The sequence below is a fragment of the Haliotis cracherodii genome, unplaced genomic scaffold (genome assembly GCF_022045235.1).
Source record: "Haliotis cracherodii isolate W230 unplaced genomic scaffold, xgHalCrac1.p SCAF_2, whole genome shotgun sequence".
Taxonomy (NCBI): domain Eukaryota; kingdom Metazoa; phylum Mollusca; class Gastropoda; order Lepetellida; family Haliotidae; genus Haliotis; species Haliotis cracherodii.
Genome location: NW_027266275.1, coordinates 47976759 through 47995534, shown reverse-complemented (window position 1 = coordinate 47995534; position 18776 = coordinate 47976759). Strand labels below are relative to the sequence as shown.

The window sequence follows — 18776 nt, the reverse complement described above, 5'->3', positions numbered from 1 at the left end:
AAATGCAACTTTGCAACAGACAAAGTTTCTTTTCTGGGTCATGTTTTATCATGTGGAGGTGTTCAAGTTGATGACAAAAAGATTGAAGCAATTAGAACCTTTCCAGTGCCCAAATCACAAAAGCAGATTCGCTCCTTCTTAGGCCTCACAAACTTCTACAGGAAATATGTGAAAAATTATGCCCACATAGCGCTTCCACTGAATGCTTTGCTAAAGAAGCATTCAGAGTCAGAAGTAGGAAAGAAACCAAAATTCCAATGGTCACTTGAGTGTGATCTGGCATTCAACACACTCAAACATGCTATGAGTAATACACCTGTTCTGGCTTATCCAAATTTTGACAAAGAATTTCTTTTCGCAACTGATGCCAGTGATATGAGCATAGGTTTTGTTTTGAGTCAAAAAGATGAGAAAAATAATGAACATCCAATAGCTTTTGGTGGTAGAGCTCTTCATGGCAGCGAAAAGAACTGGAGCATTACAGAAAAGGAAGGCTTAGCTCTAGTTGAAGCCATTAGATCTTTTCGTCCATACCTTGCAAATTCCAAATTCACAGTCTACACTGATCATATAGCATTGAAATGGCTGAAATCCATCAAGGATGCCACAGGTAGGTTAGGGCGATGGTCTTTGGAACTTTCTACCTACACTTTTGACATTGTTCATCGCAGCGGCAAAGCCAATGGGAATGCGGATGCACTCTCATGTAGGGAATATGAGGAAAATATTAACTGTAATGATCAGACAGAAGAAGATGCTGAGAAAACAGTCTTCTCAGTAACTTCAACTCAGCAAAGCAAATCAACTAGCAGTACCACAATCTTGCCAAACACCCATTCATCCACACAAGTCACACAGACAACTCAGACTGAGGATATTTGCACACCTATTGTCAATCACTTAGAATCAGACACACAGACAACACATTGGTCAGTCACCTTTGAATATGAAGAGGATTATCAGTCAGTACCAGTTAATGTTGTTGCAGCATTAGATGCTACAAATACAAATACTCAAGACACATTGGTTGAAGAAAGTATAAAAGAACATCCAAATTTACGTCACCTACAAAGGATTTGTCCAGATTTCATCCAAATCTTTGACTACAAAGAGGATGATGTCCTTCCACAAAATGAAAAGGATCGTCAAAAGATTCTTATCGAAGCTAATACTTTTGAAATTGATGTAGGCATCCTATACAGATTCGTTCCACAAAGACAGAAAGGCCATTCGGACAAGTTCATTAAACAGCTGGCAGTCCCAAGAACCCTCAGAAATCAAGTCCTGCAATCCTATCATGACTCAGAGTTTGGCGGTTGCCACCATGGGAAAGAAAGGATGCACAACACCATGAGACCTAAGTACTACTGGCCCAAAATGTACAGCGATATTGCTACTTATGTCCAGACGTGTGAGGTATGTCAACAGACCAAGAGGCACTACCATGGCAAGAAGGCACCACTTCGTCCACTACCTGTAGAAGAGGTATTCACCCGATGGCACGTTGACATTCTCGGTCCCCTGCCAACAACACCAGACAAGTACAAATACATTTTGGTCATCACAGATGCATCATCCAGATGGTGTGAAGCCTTTCCACTTCGGACCCAAGAAGCCAAAGAAGTAGCAGATGTTCTCGTCAGAGAAATATTTTGTCGGTATGGCGCTCCAAGGACCTTAATTTCAGACAGAGGTCAGAACTTCATGTCCAAACTTATCAAAGCAATTTGTGAACTTTTGGCAATTAAATTTACCCATACCAGCCCATACCATCCTCAAACTAACAGCTGTGTAGAAAGGCTCAATTCTTACATCAATCAATCACTAAGAGCCTATTGTAACAAGTCTCAAAATGATTGGCCCCGTTTTATTCCTGGCATCATGATGGCCTATCGGATGGCCCCAAATTCATCAACACAAAAATCACCATACGTTATGCTTTTTGGCCGAGAAATGAGAGCTCCACAAGATGTAGCATTAATTCCAAAAGAAAATTTAGGCCACAATAACAAAAGTTTGCTTGAGGAGCTGGAAATCACTAGAACAATCGCAGCTGAAAACACTGCGCGGGCTAAGGAGATGTATTCAGAACAATATCATCGAAAGGCTAAAGAAGCAGAATTCCCCCCAGGTCAAAGAGTTTGGCTTTACTGTCAAAAAGTTGAAAAAGGCCTTTCCAACAAATTAACCAAAAAGTGGTATGGTAGCTATTATATCATCCATACAGGTCCAAATTATACCTACAAACTACACCGAAGTTCTGACGACAAAATACACAAACCACTGGTCCATGTCAACCGTCTGAAGCCATATTTTGATCCTGCTGATCGTCCACAGTATCCTCCAGAACCATACCTCAATGACACCAGTAACATAGATTCAGGAGTCATGGATGACAACGAGGAACCAGTCAATGATACTCAGCTTGACAGCAACAATTCCCCATCAACAAGTTCAACTTACCAGGCTACTGATCAATCACCTCCACAACAGAAAGGTAAGAAGGTCAATTCCAAAACAAAGGCAGGTACTTCCAGCAACAAGAGTCCAAAGCAAAAGACCCCAACAAAGAAGAAAAACCCTGCTCCAAGTACAACAGAAAATCCTGCCAGTCCCAGTACAACAATAGCGAAGAAAAATCATGCTCCAACCAAGGTAAATGAAAAAGTAAACAAAGGGAAAAGAGGAGTGAATAGTAAGCATCACCAGCCAAAATCCAGAAAACAACTTGACGACAGCCAGGTACAACCTCCAAGTCCAACATCAGGTAATCAAACCAAGGATATCCCTCAGGTTTTCAATCCGGAAGACATCCACTCAATTGTAAATTCCAAGAGAGCAAACAGCAAAATCTACTACAGAGTAAAATGGAAGGATCCAGAAAGGGGAAACACATGGGAGTATGGCAGCAGCATTCCAGGTTCCATTTGGAGAGAATTTCACCTCAAAAGAAGTATGTCAGGAAAACGACGAAAACGTCCACTGAAGAATCATAAGTTTTTCGACCAAAAGGAATCAGCACAAGACAATAAATCAGTCAATGTTCTGTCAGGGAATACAATGTCAGGGAATGTCGAGCAAGAGAACACCAAACCATGCATAGAATTAGATGTCAAACCATATCTGTTTATTCCAAAACACCTACGAAAAGTAGAGGGTCATTTAAAAAAGAGAGTTATGGGAATTGAAATTATTCAAGGGGACTGCTATGTCAAGACCTCACATACCAACAACAAAGATGATCATGATTACCAAACACATTATTTTGAAAGTGTTCCTCCCCACCTCATACAGCACTACCTTGATGATAGCTGGAAGGATATCTCTAAGAGGTCCTGTGGAGAAGATAATCCTCCATATGATCCAGATGAACTACCAATTTATAAATCCAAAAGGGTTATTTTTCTACATAAAGACTTGGGAAACATCAACACCTTTCACTACCGTGCTACAACCACATACCATAGGCCCCATCTACCATACCAGGATCAACTCCCCATATATACCTGTAGATGCCAAATGAAAATATTCTTGGCCAAAATACAAAATCTCCTGAATAAACGGTGAAAAACACAAAACAGCTATTAGCTGTATCTTGTTATGTTTATTTTTGTCAAGTCTTTTCACTTTGGGTCACCAGTTTCTCCAGTTGGGAACAAATGGCATCAGCCTGATCATCTGAGTTGTATCATGACAAATTTTGAGCATTGACCTGATCAATCAATCTCAAAAACGAACCAAACCAAAGCGAACCGTATCTCAAAAACGAACCAAACCAAAGCGAACCGTATCAGAAAAGCGAAATGAAATGAACCGAATCAAACCATACCGAAGCGAATCGAACCGAACCGTATCGCAAAAGCGAAATGAAATGAACTAAATCAAACCATACCGAAGCGAACTGAACCGAACCGTATCGCGAATTAATGAAATGAACCAAACCAAACCATACTGCGAATCGAAACATAACCGAACTGTATCGCGAATCGAAATGAAATAAAACAAACCTAACAACCAAGACGAACCAAAACAAAGAAAAGGCAAACCAAAAAGTTACGAAAACAAACAAATAATTCTAAAAAGGATATACATAAGTTCTAACACTTTACTAATTGTATACCTTATTAGTGTAATTAGTCACTGCACTTGTTATATGCACATGCACATATATGTATAATGCATCTAATGATAGTATCCAAAAATAGGATATTTTTCCCATGATACACTTTGGTAATTTGCCACCAATACATTCTTCCTGGTCATGACACCATTTGGTAATGCATGTGTACTTAATAATGTACTGATATTTTTTTTACATCATAATTATCATATTTGTTTTATTTTCTAGTTATTACAGACAAACTGAGGAAGTATGGATACTATTTATATATGACATATTATTTGAACATGCTAACTCTCTTTTTCTTTGTTTTCCATGTAAAACCTCTATAACCGATAATGGACACAGCCAACTATCCTAAAACTCAAACCAGGATGTGGAACTCAAGGCCTCCTACAATACCCATAAAACCACCAGTACAGAGTGCCAAGACAAGCCAGCTCCACATCCAGACTCCCTGATGACAGCAGAAAGAACTTTTTCATTATGTTTCCTAATGCCAAAGAGACTCTATAATAATTGTTATTTACTATACCACCAGTTTAACTTAATACATTGTCCATCTTCGCCATAATTATTTTAATTTTTACACGTTTGGGGTCCAAACTTTTTCAGACGGAGGGGAAGTTATCATGGTGTAACCATTTATACTAAGTTATCCTATAATAATTAGATCCACATCAAGTGCTTTTATGAGTTATCATGGTGTAATATTTATACATCATTTCATATAATAGTTTCGCAAGTAATACTTGTCATCAGTTAAAATGCACATATAAAATATCAGTAGTTTCAGTTATAGCTTTTTAGACAGATGCTAGCCTAAGGTAATGGGAGCGCATCTCCTAGACATACTATTCAATAAAACAAGGGTTACGTCTACATAGTTTAATTGATTTGAAGCTTTTAGATAAATGCTAGCCTAAGGTATCAAGATCCCATCTCCCAGACAAAAGATATGTCTACATAGTCTTATAGATTACCTTGAACTATTTTATTTAAATAAATCTGTCATCACCTATGTTAGAATGGCATTCAGCAATTACTTCAATTTAGACTCATTAAGGATTAGCCCCCATACAAGCTCGTCTATAGTGCATTAAGGATTAGCCCCAAAACAAGCTCGTCTATAGTGTCACCGTAATCTCTTTCAAAGCATCCAGTAAATATGTCAACAAGATTAGTGCCAGTCCAACAGGATTAACAGGATTAAGTATTCCCCTCTGTCTAGCCATCCATAGCATAGGGCACAACCAATCGTGTATCAACCAATCCTATTCCTTTTTATTGTTCAAATTTTTGTTAAATACATACTGTAGCAACATGATAGAGCAGAAAAGGGGTTTGACTCTCTTACCAAGCAGACCTCTCTCCCAAAGCCCAGAGTGTCTTACTGACTCTCTGTGGCACCCTCAGTTATTTTCTAAGTATATTGTAAATTGTTAATTGTTCTTGTAAATAAAATTGTGATTAGTCTCCTGTGACTCCTGCTCTTTGCTGACTAATTCCCCAAGAAAACCAGCACGCCATTTGGAAGGTATTGTTCACCCGGAACAGTTCCATGATATGTGAAACCGCTTTGATCTGGGTTTATGATGTTATTTTGGGTTAAGTAATGTTGTAATCTATTTTTAGCCATTGATTCCATAACTTTGCATAAGTTTGAAGTTAGGGATATTGGTCTATATGAGTTAGCTTGATTAGCTGGTTTATTAGGTTTAGGGATTGGTATGACTAGGGCCTGTTTCCAGGGAGTAGGAACCTGTCCGTTTAGGTAGATGAGATTGTATAGCTTGAGTAGTGCCTGGAGTAGTTTTAGGGGGGAGTTTTTTAATTATTTGGTAAGAAGTTAGGTCTAATCCTAGGGCTGTGCCCTTTTTCCTGTTTTGGATTATGTAGAGGAGCTCCTCCATTGTGTAGGGTTGATTTATTTCTAGATTGTTATTGTTTGGTTCTTTTGTGGGTTTGTTTCCTGTTTATCTTGGAATTTTTGGCTGAAGTTGGTGTTACTGCTAACGGCCGAAAAGTGGTTGGCGAGATTATTTGCCCTTTGGGCGGGGTTTGTTGAGTTGTTAATGTTAGGGTTTTTTTTATGTCGTTTTAAGCCTCTAATGGCGTGGATTTTGCGCCAGACCGTTCTGGCATCTGTACGGTTATTTATACCTTCGCAGAATTTTTTCCAGTCTCCACTTTTGGCTATTTGGACTAGTTTTTGAACCTGGTTGTTTAGTTCGTGGGCTTTGTTTAAATATTTGTAGTTGTGTTTTGGATAGTGCTTACTTACTTACTTTGGAGATTTAACGTGCGCTTTCCGACTGATGCGTATTTCGCACACGGGCCCGGCCAGGCCATTTAATGTGTTTCCGAAAGGGGCGAAAGTGGTGTGTGCAACCCAAGAGGGGGGTTAAGGGGTTGCTTATATATAATTTGGGAATTTTGAGATTTGGAATAGATGCCGATGGGGTTGGGGAGGAGAACTAAGGGAGCTGGGTATGGTGGATGTTTGTTTGTTTATGTGATTTTGATTTGGTAGGTAATGGTATTTTTAGATGCCTTTTATTAGTTCCGTTTTGATTAAGAATACGCCTAAGGCCTTGAAATTTTCTAGTTTATTTTGTGGGTTTAGTATTGCTTCTAGAGTGAGAGCCTTGTTTAGATTGAGGATGGTTTGTAATGCGGTTCGATGTGTTAGGTAGTGTGTGCAGTGGATGAGTGCGTGTTCTGGGGTTTCTGGTTGTTTGCAGTGTGGGCAGTTACCTGTAGTGTGTTTTTTTTATTTTTTAGGTGGTTATTTAGGTTTGTGTGTCCTGTTTGGAGTTTAGTGATTACTCTGTCGATTTTTTTTGATGGATGGAGAATTTTTGGTTTGGTTAGTGGTTTGCTGAGCACTTTTTTGATTTGGCTATTTCAGTTTAGATATAGGTTATGCCATTTTTTGCTTGTTTACACTTTTAATTTCTGATTCTGAAGTTTAAGCTTATTTCTGGGATTTTAAGGGATAGTTTAGCTGCTTTATCAGCGTTTTCATTACCGTATATTCCTACGTGGACGGGTATCCACAAGAAGGTTATTTGTTTGCCTGTCTTAGTTAGGTCGGAGCTTTTAAGTATTTGATTTATTAATTTAGGTCTGTTTTTGGTATTTTTGTTTTGGAGGGCTTGCAGAGTTGGTAAGTATTAGGATTTTTTTTTTTGGTTTTTGGATTCTTGATTGTGGAGGGCTGAGGCCATGCCCATTAGTTCTGCCGTGAATATTGATTGGTTGTTTGGGAGTCGGAAGGATTGTGTGGTTTTAGTTGGTTGTGTGGTATGGACTCCGAAACCTGTGTGTCAGATCTGAAGATCCGTCCGTGTAAATGTGACACCAATTTGGGGTTGGTTGAGTTGTTAATGTTAGGGTTTTTTTTATGTCGTTTTAAGCCTCTAATTTCCAATTGGCCAATTTTCGTGTATGTATGTTAGTGTGGTAGTTTTAGCTATGTTTGGGTCAGTTTGTTTATTTATTTGGCTAGCTTGTGTTGTGTCTATTTTGGGTATTTTAAGTTTAGGGGTGAAGATATTTGATTGTTTGCAGTTTTGTTTCAGATTTTTAATTTGGTGTTCATTTAGGTAGTTTGTTATTCTTTGGGATATTGGGGTAAGTAAGGGGTGTTTACGAGCTAGAGCTTGGTTTTGGGGGCTAATGTTTTGGTTTATTAAGTTTTGGATGAGAGGGTTTGATTGGGACGCGGCCCAGAAATTTAAGCTTAGCTGTTCCCTGCGTAGACTTAGAGGCATTTCTCCTGTTAAGGCCTGAAGTGAAGTGTAGGAGGTGCCATGTTGGGTGCGTGTAATTAGTTTGAGAGCCTGATATTGTATTGAGTCAAGTTTTTTAGATAGAGAGTTGTTTAGGGATAGTGCTAAACAACATAGGTATATATACTTATTAACATCAATGTTTATACAGTAAATTGATTGATGGACACAGAGAGCTGATTAAGATAATTGGAAGCCAGTGGATGATTAATGAACACAGTCAGCAAGCAGACTGATAGAGATGATGGAAGCCACTGTATTAATTGGATGGACATAGGGATTTAGCAATTAGGTGATGGTAAACAGACGGGATGTAGTAGCCTTGATCTCTGTTCATTGCTGGCTGGATCCTTTTGATGTAGATGGCTTCTAGGAGTTTCCTGATTTTGTAGTCTGATTGATTGTTGGCCAGGATCTTGATGTTGTTCCACTGGATGTTGTGGTCGGGGTGGGTTTGGGTCCTAAAGGTGTAGGGTTCTACACCAAAACGTCGCACTAATTGTAATAAAGAAGTTGTTCATCCATAGAACTCTTTATGTTAATAAATGTACCCAAACATTTTCAGAACCAGTCACATCAGCTTGAAGTCAGACATTAGATCATGATATTATCTATTGTAATGCTATCACTCAAACAGATGAATCATCAACTCACAGCGTTGGTATTCAAGCTGACAGACCAACATTGACCTATGAGGATATCAGGTGCTCTAATGAAAGTGTTATGTTTTACACTGGAGTGCCAGATTCATCAACACTTGAAGCTTTGTTTGATGAAATGCACAGTGATGAGCAGATTTACTCCGGCACATCTGATGGTGGTAGGCCACATGTTATAAGGCAATTGATGAATTTTTCATGATTCTAATGAGACTGAGATGATTTAGCATACAGATTTAGAATATCACGTGCAACTTGGAGCAGTCTCTGCAACAAGTGGTTTGACTATTTGTATGTTCAGCTCTCATTTTTGGTGCAGCGGCCAAGTAGGGAAAATGTAAATGCAACTATGCCAGATTCATTTAGTAGAAATTATCCTACCACTAGAGTGGTTGTAGATTGCTAGAGATATGGACAGAGACACCGAGTTCACTTCAGCAACAGTCACTTTTATACAGTGACTACAATTTTTTTAAGTCACATATGACCTACAAGGCATTGATTGGGATAAGTCCAGCTAGTGTTGTAACATTCTCTTCAGATTTCTATTGTGGTAGTATCAGTGACAAACAGATCACCAGACTTAGTGGTCTTGTTGAACTGTGAGCAAGGTGATGCTATTATGGCAGATAAAGGTTTTCTGATTTCTGATTTAACTACACCTAGAGGTATTGACCTCATTGTTCCCCCATTTAAAACTAAAAAGCAACAACTGACTCAACATGAGGTGAATGTAACCACAAAAATTGCCCATTTGAGGATTCATGTTGAACGCCAAATGGAAAGAATTAAGAACTTTCGCATATTACAAGGAACTATTCCCATCACAATGGCTTCGCAGGTAACAAAAATATGGCATATATGTGTATGTTTGACAAATTTGCAACCGCCTCTTGTTCTTAAATGATATTCATTCACATGAAATGTAATATGGACAGATTCATGAAACAATTGACTGATGACAGTGTGTTTGAAAATGTGCCTTTGTTTATATTGTGCAGTACACCAGTTAGGAAAGCTTGTGAACTGTGAACAGTTAAGCCCACACAAAGGGAGATAATTTACTGAAACTACTTTGTAGTGCCTTGTGACACGTTTTGATTCATGCTCTATGTATCCATATGTAAATACCAATTAGTTATTTTTCATATAATTTATATTCATGCTTATAAAACTCTGAGCCTGAGGCCTAAATACTGCAATAAGGACTTGACTTGAATTTGTTTCACTGAATGGTCTTAAAAAATCAATAGTAACTAGAAAGTGTTTTTACTCATCCTCATAAAAACATATGTCTCCCCCCACTCCCATTCATTCGTTTACTTCACGTTAAACCCCATCTCTTCATTCCCACCCTCCATTACTAAATAACAGAGACAAAAATAGAACTCCTAGAAATTTCAAACAACTAATGGGCACCACTTCAGCGTCTAATCAACACCACTAATCCCTCAATCATTTACCCACCTGACAGTGTAGTCATCCAAGTAGCACAGTTTTCTTGTTACTGAAGTATTTGTAGAAAATCCACTTAAAGTACTAATAGAGTTTGGACACAAATATATTAATATCCCCAACATATCAGAAATGATGTAGCAATGTTATGTGGCACAAAGGAAAGTCTCTGTGATGTAATTGCCCGTTTATCTGACTCTGCAGGTCTTCTACACAATGACATATGTGATGTCATGGAAACTGTAATAGCAAGGCACCACACCAGCTCTCTGATGTGAAAGATCCTTGACATAAATATGGTCAATAACAGTTTCTTTCCTGGTAGTGGACACTTCAATCAGCTGCGTGAAGGGTTCTTGCAGAAGAGGTTGCGCTTTGTTTGTATTGAGGTCAATGTTGAAATCTCCTAGAAGAACTGTACTGTTAGTCGGAGATAGGTCCAACATTCTGTTCAACTCTTGTCTGAAGTAGGGAATGGGAAGGGTTGGTGGTCTGTACACAGAGAAAACAGAAATTGATGAACACTGCAACTGGATGCCAAGGCATTCCAGTCCTACACATGAAGTGTCAATGACTTTGTAGGAAAGATCCTGATGGATGAACATAGCTACTCCACCCTTTCCTCTCGTTTTCAATGAGTCTGGTACACTAGAGGCTGAGTTGTACTGATTTCCCCTGCTACATGTCAGAACATTGTGGGTAGGCAGTGGGTTAGTAAATGACTGATTTGGAAGAAGCCATGTTTCTTGAAGGGCTATGATGTCTGCAGCTGGCAGAAATCTATTTGCTGTGAAATCTTTCAAGTGGGGGAGAAATCCTTCAGTGTTGTGGCCCACAAGCACCAGGGAATTTGCATAATCAGGAATGTTTGGTGGTACTAGGTTATTCAATCTTGGCAAACTTGTATCAAGCGGCATTTCTGAAATGGCATTTTCTACCCTGCTGTCTGCATAGATTCCACTTGGTTTATAATCGTCCTTAATGAGGAACAAGCCATTGAGTGATGTCACTCTACTTAGCGCAACATAAGCCATCCCTGCTTTAAATATTCGTCACGGATCGGAAGAGGATGAAATCGTTCGTCGCAAGCCTATGCAACGTGGGGAACCAGTTGCGGTTGGCCAATAGGGAGCGACCCGAATCAGAGACAGGTGATCAGTGGATGCTACCTTCTGTAGGACCCGGGGAAGGAGCCCTGTCGGGGCCTAGGCATTAAGACCTTCCCAGGAGATCGCCAACACGTCGTGGTCCCATGGGTTGATGAACAGATGGAGGGATGGGACGAATGGCGTCAAGGAGACCCCATCGCAAACGTTCGACGCGACCAGCCACCATTGAAGATGAGGGTGGAGATTGAACGGTAGAGAAATTGGCGTGTGACGATCGTCCTGATAAAGGGCGCGAAAAAACATTGGAGAGGTCGCAAATGAAGTCGACCCCGTACAATGTTAGGAGGCCCAGGAGTTGTTGCCAGTTGCGCAGTTGAAGTGGCTGTTTGAGTGCTAATGGTACGAGACATTGAATCTTCACCCATCGGTCATTTGTGAACGAACATCCGACCTTGGCGAGTGTCGAATTGGAGACGTTGAGTGGGAATGAGTTCCGACTTTTTTTCGTTGATTAGCCTGCCGAGTTGTCTGAGAAGACGTATTGTGAAAGCGAGTTGTAGACGGAGCAAATCGGCATCTGCATGAACTTGAATGCAGTCGTCTAGATAAGAATCGAACACAACCCTGCAAAGATGTAGGAACTTCATGATGGGTCGGGTCAGGTGAGTAAAAAGCCACGGGGCTGAAGAAATTCCAAACGGGAGCACCTTCCATTGGTAATGGTGGTCTTGAAAACTGAACCGGAGGAAGTGACAGTGCTCCTGATGGATAGGAACGTGCAGATAAGCATCTTGGAGATCGAGACTGACCATATAACAGCCGGGATGAAAGAGCGTACGAAGGAGCGCGATCGACGTCATGCGAAAATGTGGTGGGGTTTCGAGGTATGTAGCGTTGAAAGTCTCCATGTTGAAAATGAGCTGTAGTTTTAAACTGTCCTTTTTGGGTACAAGAAAAATGGGGAAATTGAATGATGGTTCCGAAGTCTTTTGTTGATCCCTGTGATCCCAACTCGTGGGTAGGATAGGTGGACAAGGGTCGGCGATCTGTGCGCAGAACGAGAACGGCTCCGAGAATGACTTCGACGATCACATTCTTTATACGACGACGTTGATCCTGTGAACTGTGAGGTGGGTAGGCGTAGCCGGCAGAAGAGTGGTAGTCAGGAAACCGTGTAGTAAGGGTATCCGGGACGCTGGTAATAAGAGTCATGGTAGATCGGGTATGTATCCCATCCTCTATGACGGGCTGCATAGGTATCCACAGCCGACAAGGTCCCATGAGGGTAGCCGCTATGGTGGTAGTCAACGATGGATGAACGAAGTCAAAGACAATCGGGAGCAGGAACGATGACGCTCATGGAAACTCGATCGAGAATGCCGATCCTGTGAGCGAGATCTCTGATCCTGCGAGAGCGAACGTCAATCCTGTGAGCGAGAATGCCGATCCTGTGAGCGAGGGCACTGATCCTGGGAGCGAGAGCGCTGATCCTGTCAGCGAGAGCAACGATTCCGGGAGCGGGAATGCCGATCCTTGGAACGAGAGCGGTGATCCTGGGAGCGGGAATGCCGATCTGTCGTCTTGGAGGGTGAACGTTGTACCGAAGTGTGACGATCTAAAATGACCCGAGATGAAGTTGTATCGACGACCGTATCTCTAGCCCCCAGTGGGGATGCAGAGCTAGCCAAATCCAAGAGCAGGACTTTGAAAGGACTGGAGCAATCAGTTGCTGGTATCACAAGAGCAGGACCCGGGTTGGTCAGACAGACCGAGCGCACATCGACCTACATATCTTCTTCTGGAGTTGTAGACAGGTCGCGAGAGGACAAGTCGTCTGTAAGGAAGCTGTCTGAGAGGGTGTCGTCTGTAACAGAAATTACAGGTTCGACAGGATTGTCTTTAGAGCGTGATGAGCTGGTACTAGCTTTGGAATCCCTTGCTTTGGAACGGCGATCGGCAATACGACAACGACGACGTTGCAGGTAAACTTTAAAAGCCGAGTTAGGGAATGACATTTCGCACATTGGAGTTTGCACTGTCCCCGACCATCGCAACATATGGAGTGGGGATCCGACGTGGAATATGTTCGTCTGCATTCCTTACAAGCAGGACGTTGATTGTCCTTCTTTTCCATATTATTTTAGGATACTCGAAACTTGCAAAGGACAATAGTTTTCTGTGATGTTCCAAACACGTCGCCATACAGTGGTGATGAGAAAGAGAATGAATTGGTTGAGGCGCACATGTGGTCAGTTCAAGCAGGCACTACGTGCACGAGAGGCACGTAATTGACCTAGCTTTTGGATGTAACCATGGAGATGCAGGGGGGCTTGGGTGGCTATTTTAGTTTTAAAAGCTGGAAACATGATTCAAGCACATATGGGAACATAGGATCGAAGAAGAAGGGAGAAATGCAAATTGTGAGATAGGATAAGTTTAAAAATAGGAAATATTATGAAGGGGAGGTAAAGAGGGTTTCATGTTTGATGGTGTAGAAGTGTAGTACGAGAACTCATCTGAAGTCACAATTGTGATGACATTCAGCCACCACAAAGTCACTACAAAGGGTTACACCCTCCCTGGTTGACACTGCTTTAACATCAGAAGTGACAAAAGTAGAACACCCAACCCTTCTACGATCAGTAGCTATCACTAAAACTCAAACTACCTGGGAAAGCCCATACATACACAGATGGATCCAAGAATCCTATCAACAACAGTGCTGGTTACGGGATCCATATCCACAGATCCAAACGCCAAGCACATTCCATCTGCCTGATGGTCAGTCAGTATTCACTGCTGAATTGGAGGCAAAACTCATCATGCACTCATACTTATACCGGAACTACCAGAAGCAGAGGCAGTCATCCTATCAGACTCACTAAGTGCAATACAAGTGATCAACAGCAGAAACAGTCTGCAGGCCTGCAGAAACAGACCAAACAGTCAATAATATTCTATACGAACATACAAAACCAAAACCATCGGACCAATGGAAACATGGGGCGGTGTTGGACCCAATCTCATTTAGATGAAATTAGAAATGAAAAAGCAGAAACACTAGTAAAGCTAGCTCTAGTCAAAGCAGAGATACAGCCTATTCCGTTAACTAGAGATAAAAAGCGAAAATCAAAGCCTCCACAGCGCAAAACAAACAAACACAAACAAGAGTCATCAGAAAGATGACATATTCCCCCCTGCAGCTTTCTCTAAAGTAACCATAAGTAAATGTGCAATTCTGTATGTAATGAGTCAAGAGTTGAATGTTCTTGAAGAAGCATACATTGTTTACCCACAAAAGATCCACCATGGTCACATCCATATGAAATGGAAAGTAAAACAAGTGTGTTTCTGTGAGGTTTTTTTTATGCAAACAAATGACAAGAAACAATAACAATAACAAAAACTCCGGAAACAATTCAGACAATAGCTATATCCCCCCGCATTATATGCTGGGGGGATAACAAAAGGACAGATGAAAGCATTCTCCTGCCTGATTTGGTCACATAAAGCACTATGACAAGGTATGCCCATCTTGCAATAAACCTGAATCCATTACTCACTTGTTACTGGAATGTCAAGACCATACCCTATCCTGGGCTCGGTTAAAACAAGAACTGCAGCGAGATCCACTCTCTGTCGCAGATCTCCTCAAGCCAAGAGATGCAAAACAGGTCAGTCAAAATTGCTAAGGCAGAAGGCGATCTCTTAAAGCTCTTAATGCTAATGTCGAACCCATTCAACAGATTGTGTTATTAGCCATACATCTAATGTCGAACACATTCAACAGATTGTGTTATTAGCCATACATCTAATGTCGAACACATGCTCACTCTGGCATTTCACACTTAGTGGTATGCTTTGTAATATTTAAATTGTAATCTTATCATTTTTTACATTAGATCATAATTGTTTGTTCACTGACGAAAAGAAAGGACTCAAGTTCCTTAATTTCTAAAATTAGCAACTTTCGGTGTGATTAATTGAAAACAAAAACAATTTGAATTGTAACATCATCTATTGGATGAAACTTGTACGATTATGGAAACGGCAGTAAACAAACAACTCCAAATGCATCGTGACCCCGTGATATGATTATAATAATTTTGTTACATCTAACTTAATTTTCTAGAATTATTTACACGGATGTATAAATCTTTGTAAAAACAACTATCTCATTATTATCAAGGTTGCAAATGATTTCGTTTGATAAAACACTCTGACCTTTACCAGCTTTTGACAAGCCGACAAATGTAAGAGACACATTTAGGCATGGCCTAACCTCGAGATTTGTTTAGTTGAACAGAGTCAACAAAAGCTGCGAATAATTACAAATATTTGATGATATGCAAAATATGAACATACATAAATTCTAGGTAAAGCTTTCAGTACAGCCTACACTCTGAGCAGGGCATTCACCATTTCCTTCATTTGCCCGCGTTTTCATGGCCTCGCTTTGAGAATGGCAAATGTGATGTCTCAAACTGGCCCATTAGAGAGAGAGATAAGCTGACAGTAATGTTGTCAAATACACTGAAAATCATTTAATATATGCTGGTATGCTGGTTAGCTTTTCGTTATTCAAAAGTACTGAATAACTAAACAGCTTTTTGATGATGATGTAAGATGAACCTGTTGTCATATATTAAATGAGTTTCAGCGTACTTGACCACATTACTGTAGTTGTTTAATATACAGCCTTTGAATAACGAACCCAGTGATGGCTTTTTTTTCGTTAATCGAAAAACGAAGAACGAATAACGAACATGCTGCTAACTTCAGGCCCCTAGGCGAAACTAGATGTATGCAACACAAGATGTTACTGCCAATTGTATGTTTCACAAATTGATACACAAAATTCTTCATTCAGATGTTTTACAATAACTTATGGACTTGACAGCTGATAGACAAAGTGCAAATATACTCAGAAAATGTGACAATTACCATCGGAAACATGACTTGATCTACCTCTTGCTTGTCTCCTTCAGTACATTCAATTTCACAGCGTGGACTTCTAACCTGAAAAAAAGGGAAAAAGATCAAGATACTAGTCAAAACTGATACTAGTCAAACTTAAGAGGAATGGTTTCCTATTCCCACACAAAATTACTTATAAATACATTATCAATCATTACTAGCCTGATAGTTTATTAAATTTGTCAAGTATAAACAAACATGAAGCATTCATATCAGCGTCCAGTGTAACATTCAGTTGAGTGCAAGACGAGAGCCTATGACCACAACTGTCACCTGGGATTTGCAAGTTCATGGCAAGACTGATATTTGTGCAATGTTGGATAAAGAAATATTAAAATGACTTAGAAACAAATCCTTCTTTTGAACCTAACACCATAGAAACCAGAAAAACTAGTGACACAGTACTGTAGCTCACCTGGATATGTAGTCAGCAATATCAACAGAGACAAATGTTGCTGCCTGCATTGATATTCAAACAGTATTTGCATGAATGCTGAGGAAAAAAACTAAGACTAAAATTTAATGATTTGAACAAAATATGTCATCATTTGGAGAAACACTCATGCCAAATTTTAGGTCCCTCAATTTGGAAAAATAAGATTACCATGTTTACAGAGCCAAATATGCATTTTGAGAGGATTTAAAAGCATGGTCTAAACAAGTTGATTAGTGGCAGGACCATTGCACCAGGATCAAGGGACCAAAGCGGTGGAGGCCATAAACACCGGTGACTGAGATTTCACGTAGACAGTGGGAAGGAAGGCAAGGCCATGGTAGAGGCAACAGCTCTAGTCTCATGTGGATTTGATGTCACAGGAGTAGCTAACGCAACAAAGACATAGGCCTGAAGGATAATCGAGTGGAGCCAAAAGGAAACTGTGGTATCGTAGTGGTGTTGTAGCCTCGAGCTGGATGCAGAGAGCTCTAACCGGGCAAAGGAAATGTCTATATGGTAAACTTGGTTCAAATTGGATGCCAACGATGTGATGGTAAACAACCGATCTTGCTGCCCCGGAAGCTGATTCTTCGCGAAATGAAGTCCCAGCGAAGGTGCAGAAAGACCTTCACATGATTATTCTCCTAAACTGCACCCTATTAACATTGAGAGCCAGGAGAAAAAACATCTTATGGGTGATCAACTCAAAGTCCTTCTGAGCAAGTGGTTCATACTCCGCAGAGGTCAGATGGCGGAGGATGACGTTAAGATCCTGAGTGGACGACTGGTCAGCAAACTTGTAGGACTGAACGAGGGACTGTACCTATGGAGATCTTAGATTTGGTTGTAGTGGCAATGATAGAGTTGATCACAGCATAATATGTAGCCAAGGGAGAGCCCTTAAGCTTCAGAGTTGATGTCAGATGTTGCAGATACTGAGGAGAAGCAACTACTCTCTTTAAATACCCTTTGGCGGCATGTGACTTTTGGAGAAGAACCATACACAAAGTTGTGTGTTTCTTCGGCCAACTGATGTAGTAGGTGGAAGTCAGGACAGAGGAGAAGACTGTCCCTGAGGGGACCATGGTGGAACATTTTTTCTGCAATGCTTACCAGCACTGTGAACCAACTTCGAGCTGGCCACTAGGGCGCAACCAAAGGCAGTCGAAGTTGGTTGGTGGAAACCGTCTTTTGAAGAACCTGAAGTAGAAGGTTGGTCGGGGAAAGGCATAGACGTTGAGGTTCTCCAGTGAGATGGCCAGAGCATTGTTGTTCCATGCCTGGGGAACCTTTGAAACTGAGTGTTGAACCTGGTTTTCGACGTCTGGACATGGGTAGAGGTCAGGTGGAGACACCATTCCGTTGGTTACGGTTGGTCTAGTCGGGATAGTGATCCAGAGATTGTGCCTCGCTCTGCCCTGTATGTTTAGAGAAAAGATCAATCAGAAGAAATGGAGTGTTGGTGACGAGAGATGTTTAGATGACTTGAATTTTATAGGTTATTGATGTGGAGTCTCTTTTCATCAACGGACCAGCAATCTGCTATCTGTAGACCATGGAAGTGATTTGAATCTTCTGCACGTGCCCAGCTTGAAATTGAAAGGGAAGCGAGTTTCCGATTCAAAAACTGGATCATCATTTGTAGTAGCAATGAGGATATCATCGTTCCCATCTTGTTGATGGACCACACAACTGATGTATGTCAAATTGAACCATCAGTTAGGGTGCTTGTGGGAACTCTGCCAAATTTCATAATATTCAAGATGCTCCTTGACCTGTTGACAAATGATATGATGATAGATGGAGTGAAACAAAGACTTTATTGATCGTCAACGAAAGAACACAGGGTGCTGCCATTGATACCCGCTCGCACATGATCCATCCCTAAACAAGACTTTGACCTCTGACCTTTGCACCATGCATACAATAAGAGATCTTAATTGCATGTACACTACAAATGTGTCATCACTTACACAACCACTTGAACACAAAAGTTATTAATGCGTAAATTCTGGTCAGTATCAACCAATCATATTCCTTTTTATTGTTTTAAATTTTAGTTAAATAGATATAGAAGCAAGATCTTAAGCAGAAGGGGTTTGTCGCTCTAACCAAGCAGATCTCTCTCTCACAGCCCAGAGAGTGGTACCAGCTCTCTTTGGCACCCTCAGCTGTATTTTGAGATATTGTAAATTGTTAATTGTTCTTGTAAAAAAAAATTAATTA

General features: G+C 40.6%; 1 protein-coding gene across 1 annotated transcript in view; it reads right to left on the bottom strand.

Moving 5' to 3' along the window:
* Positions 1–18776, bottom strand: part of LOC139468155 (RNA polymerase I-specific transcription initiation factor RRN3-like) — a 346794-nt gene that overhangs the window by 154901 nt on the left and 173117 nt on the right. The window contains exon 9 of the mRNA XM_071249934.1: positions 16082–16156. Coding sequence (XP_071106035.1) covers positions 16082–16156 — 75 coding nt within the window. The remainder of the gene's footprint in view (positions 1–16081; positions 16157–18776) is intronic.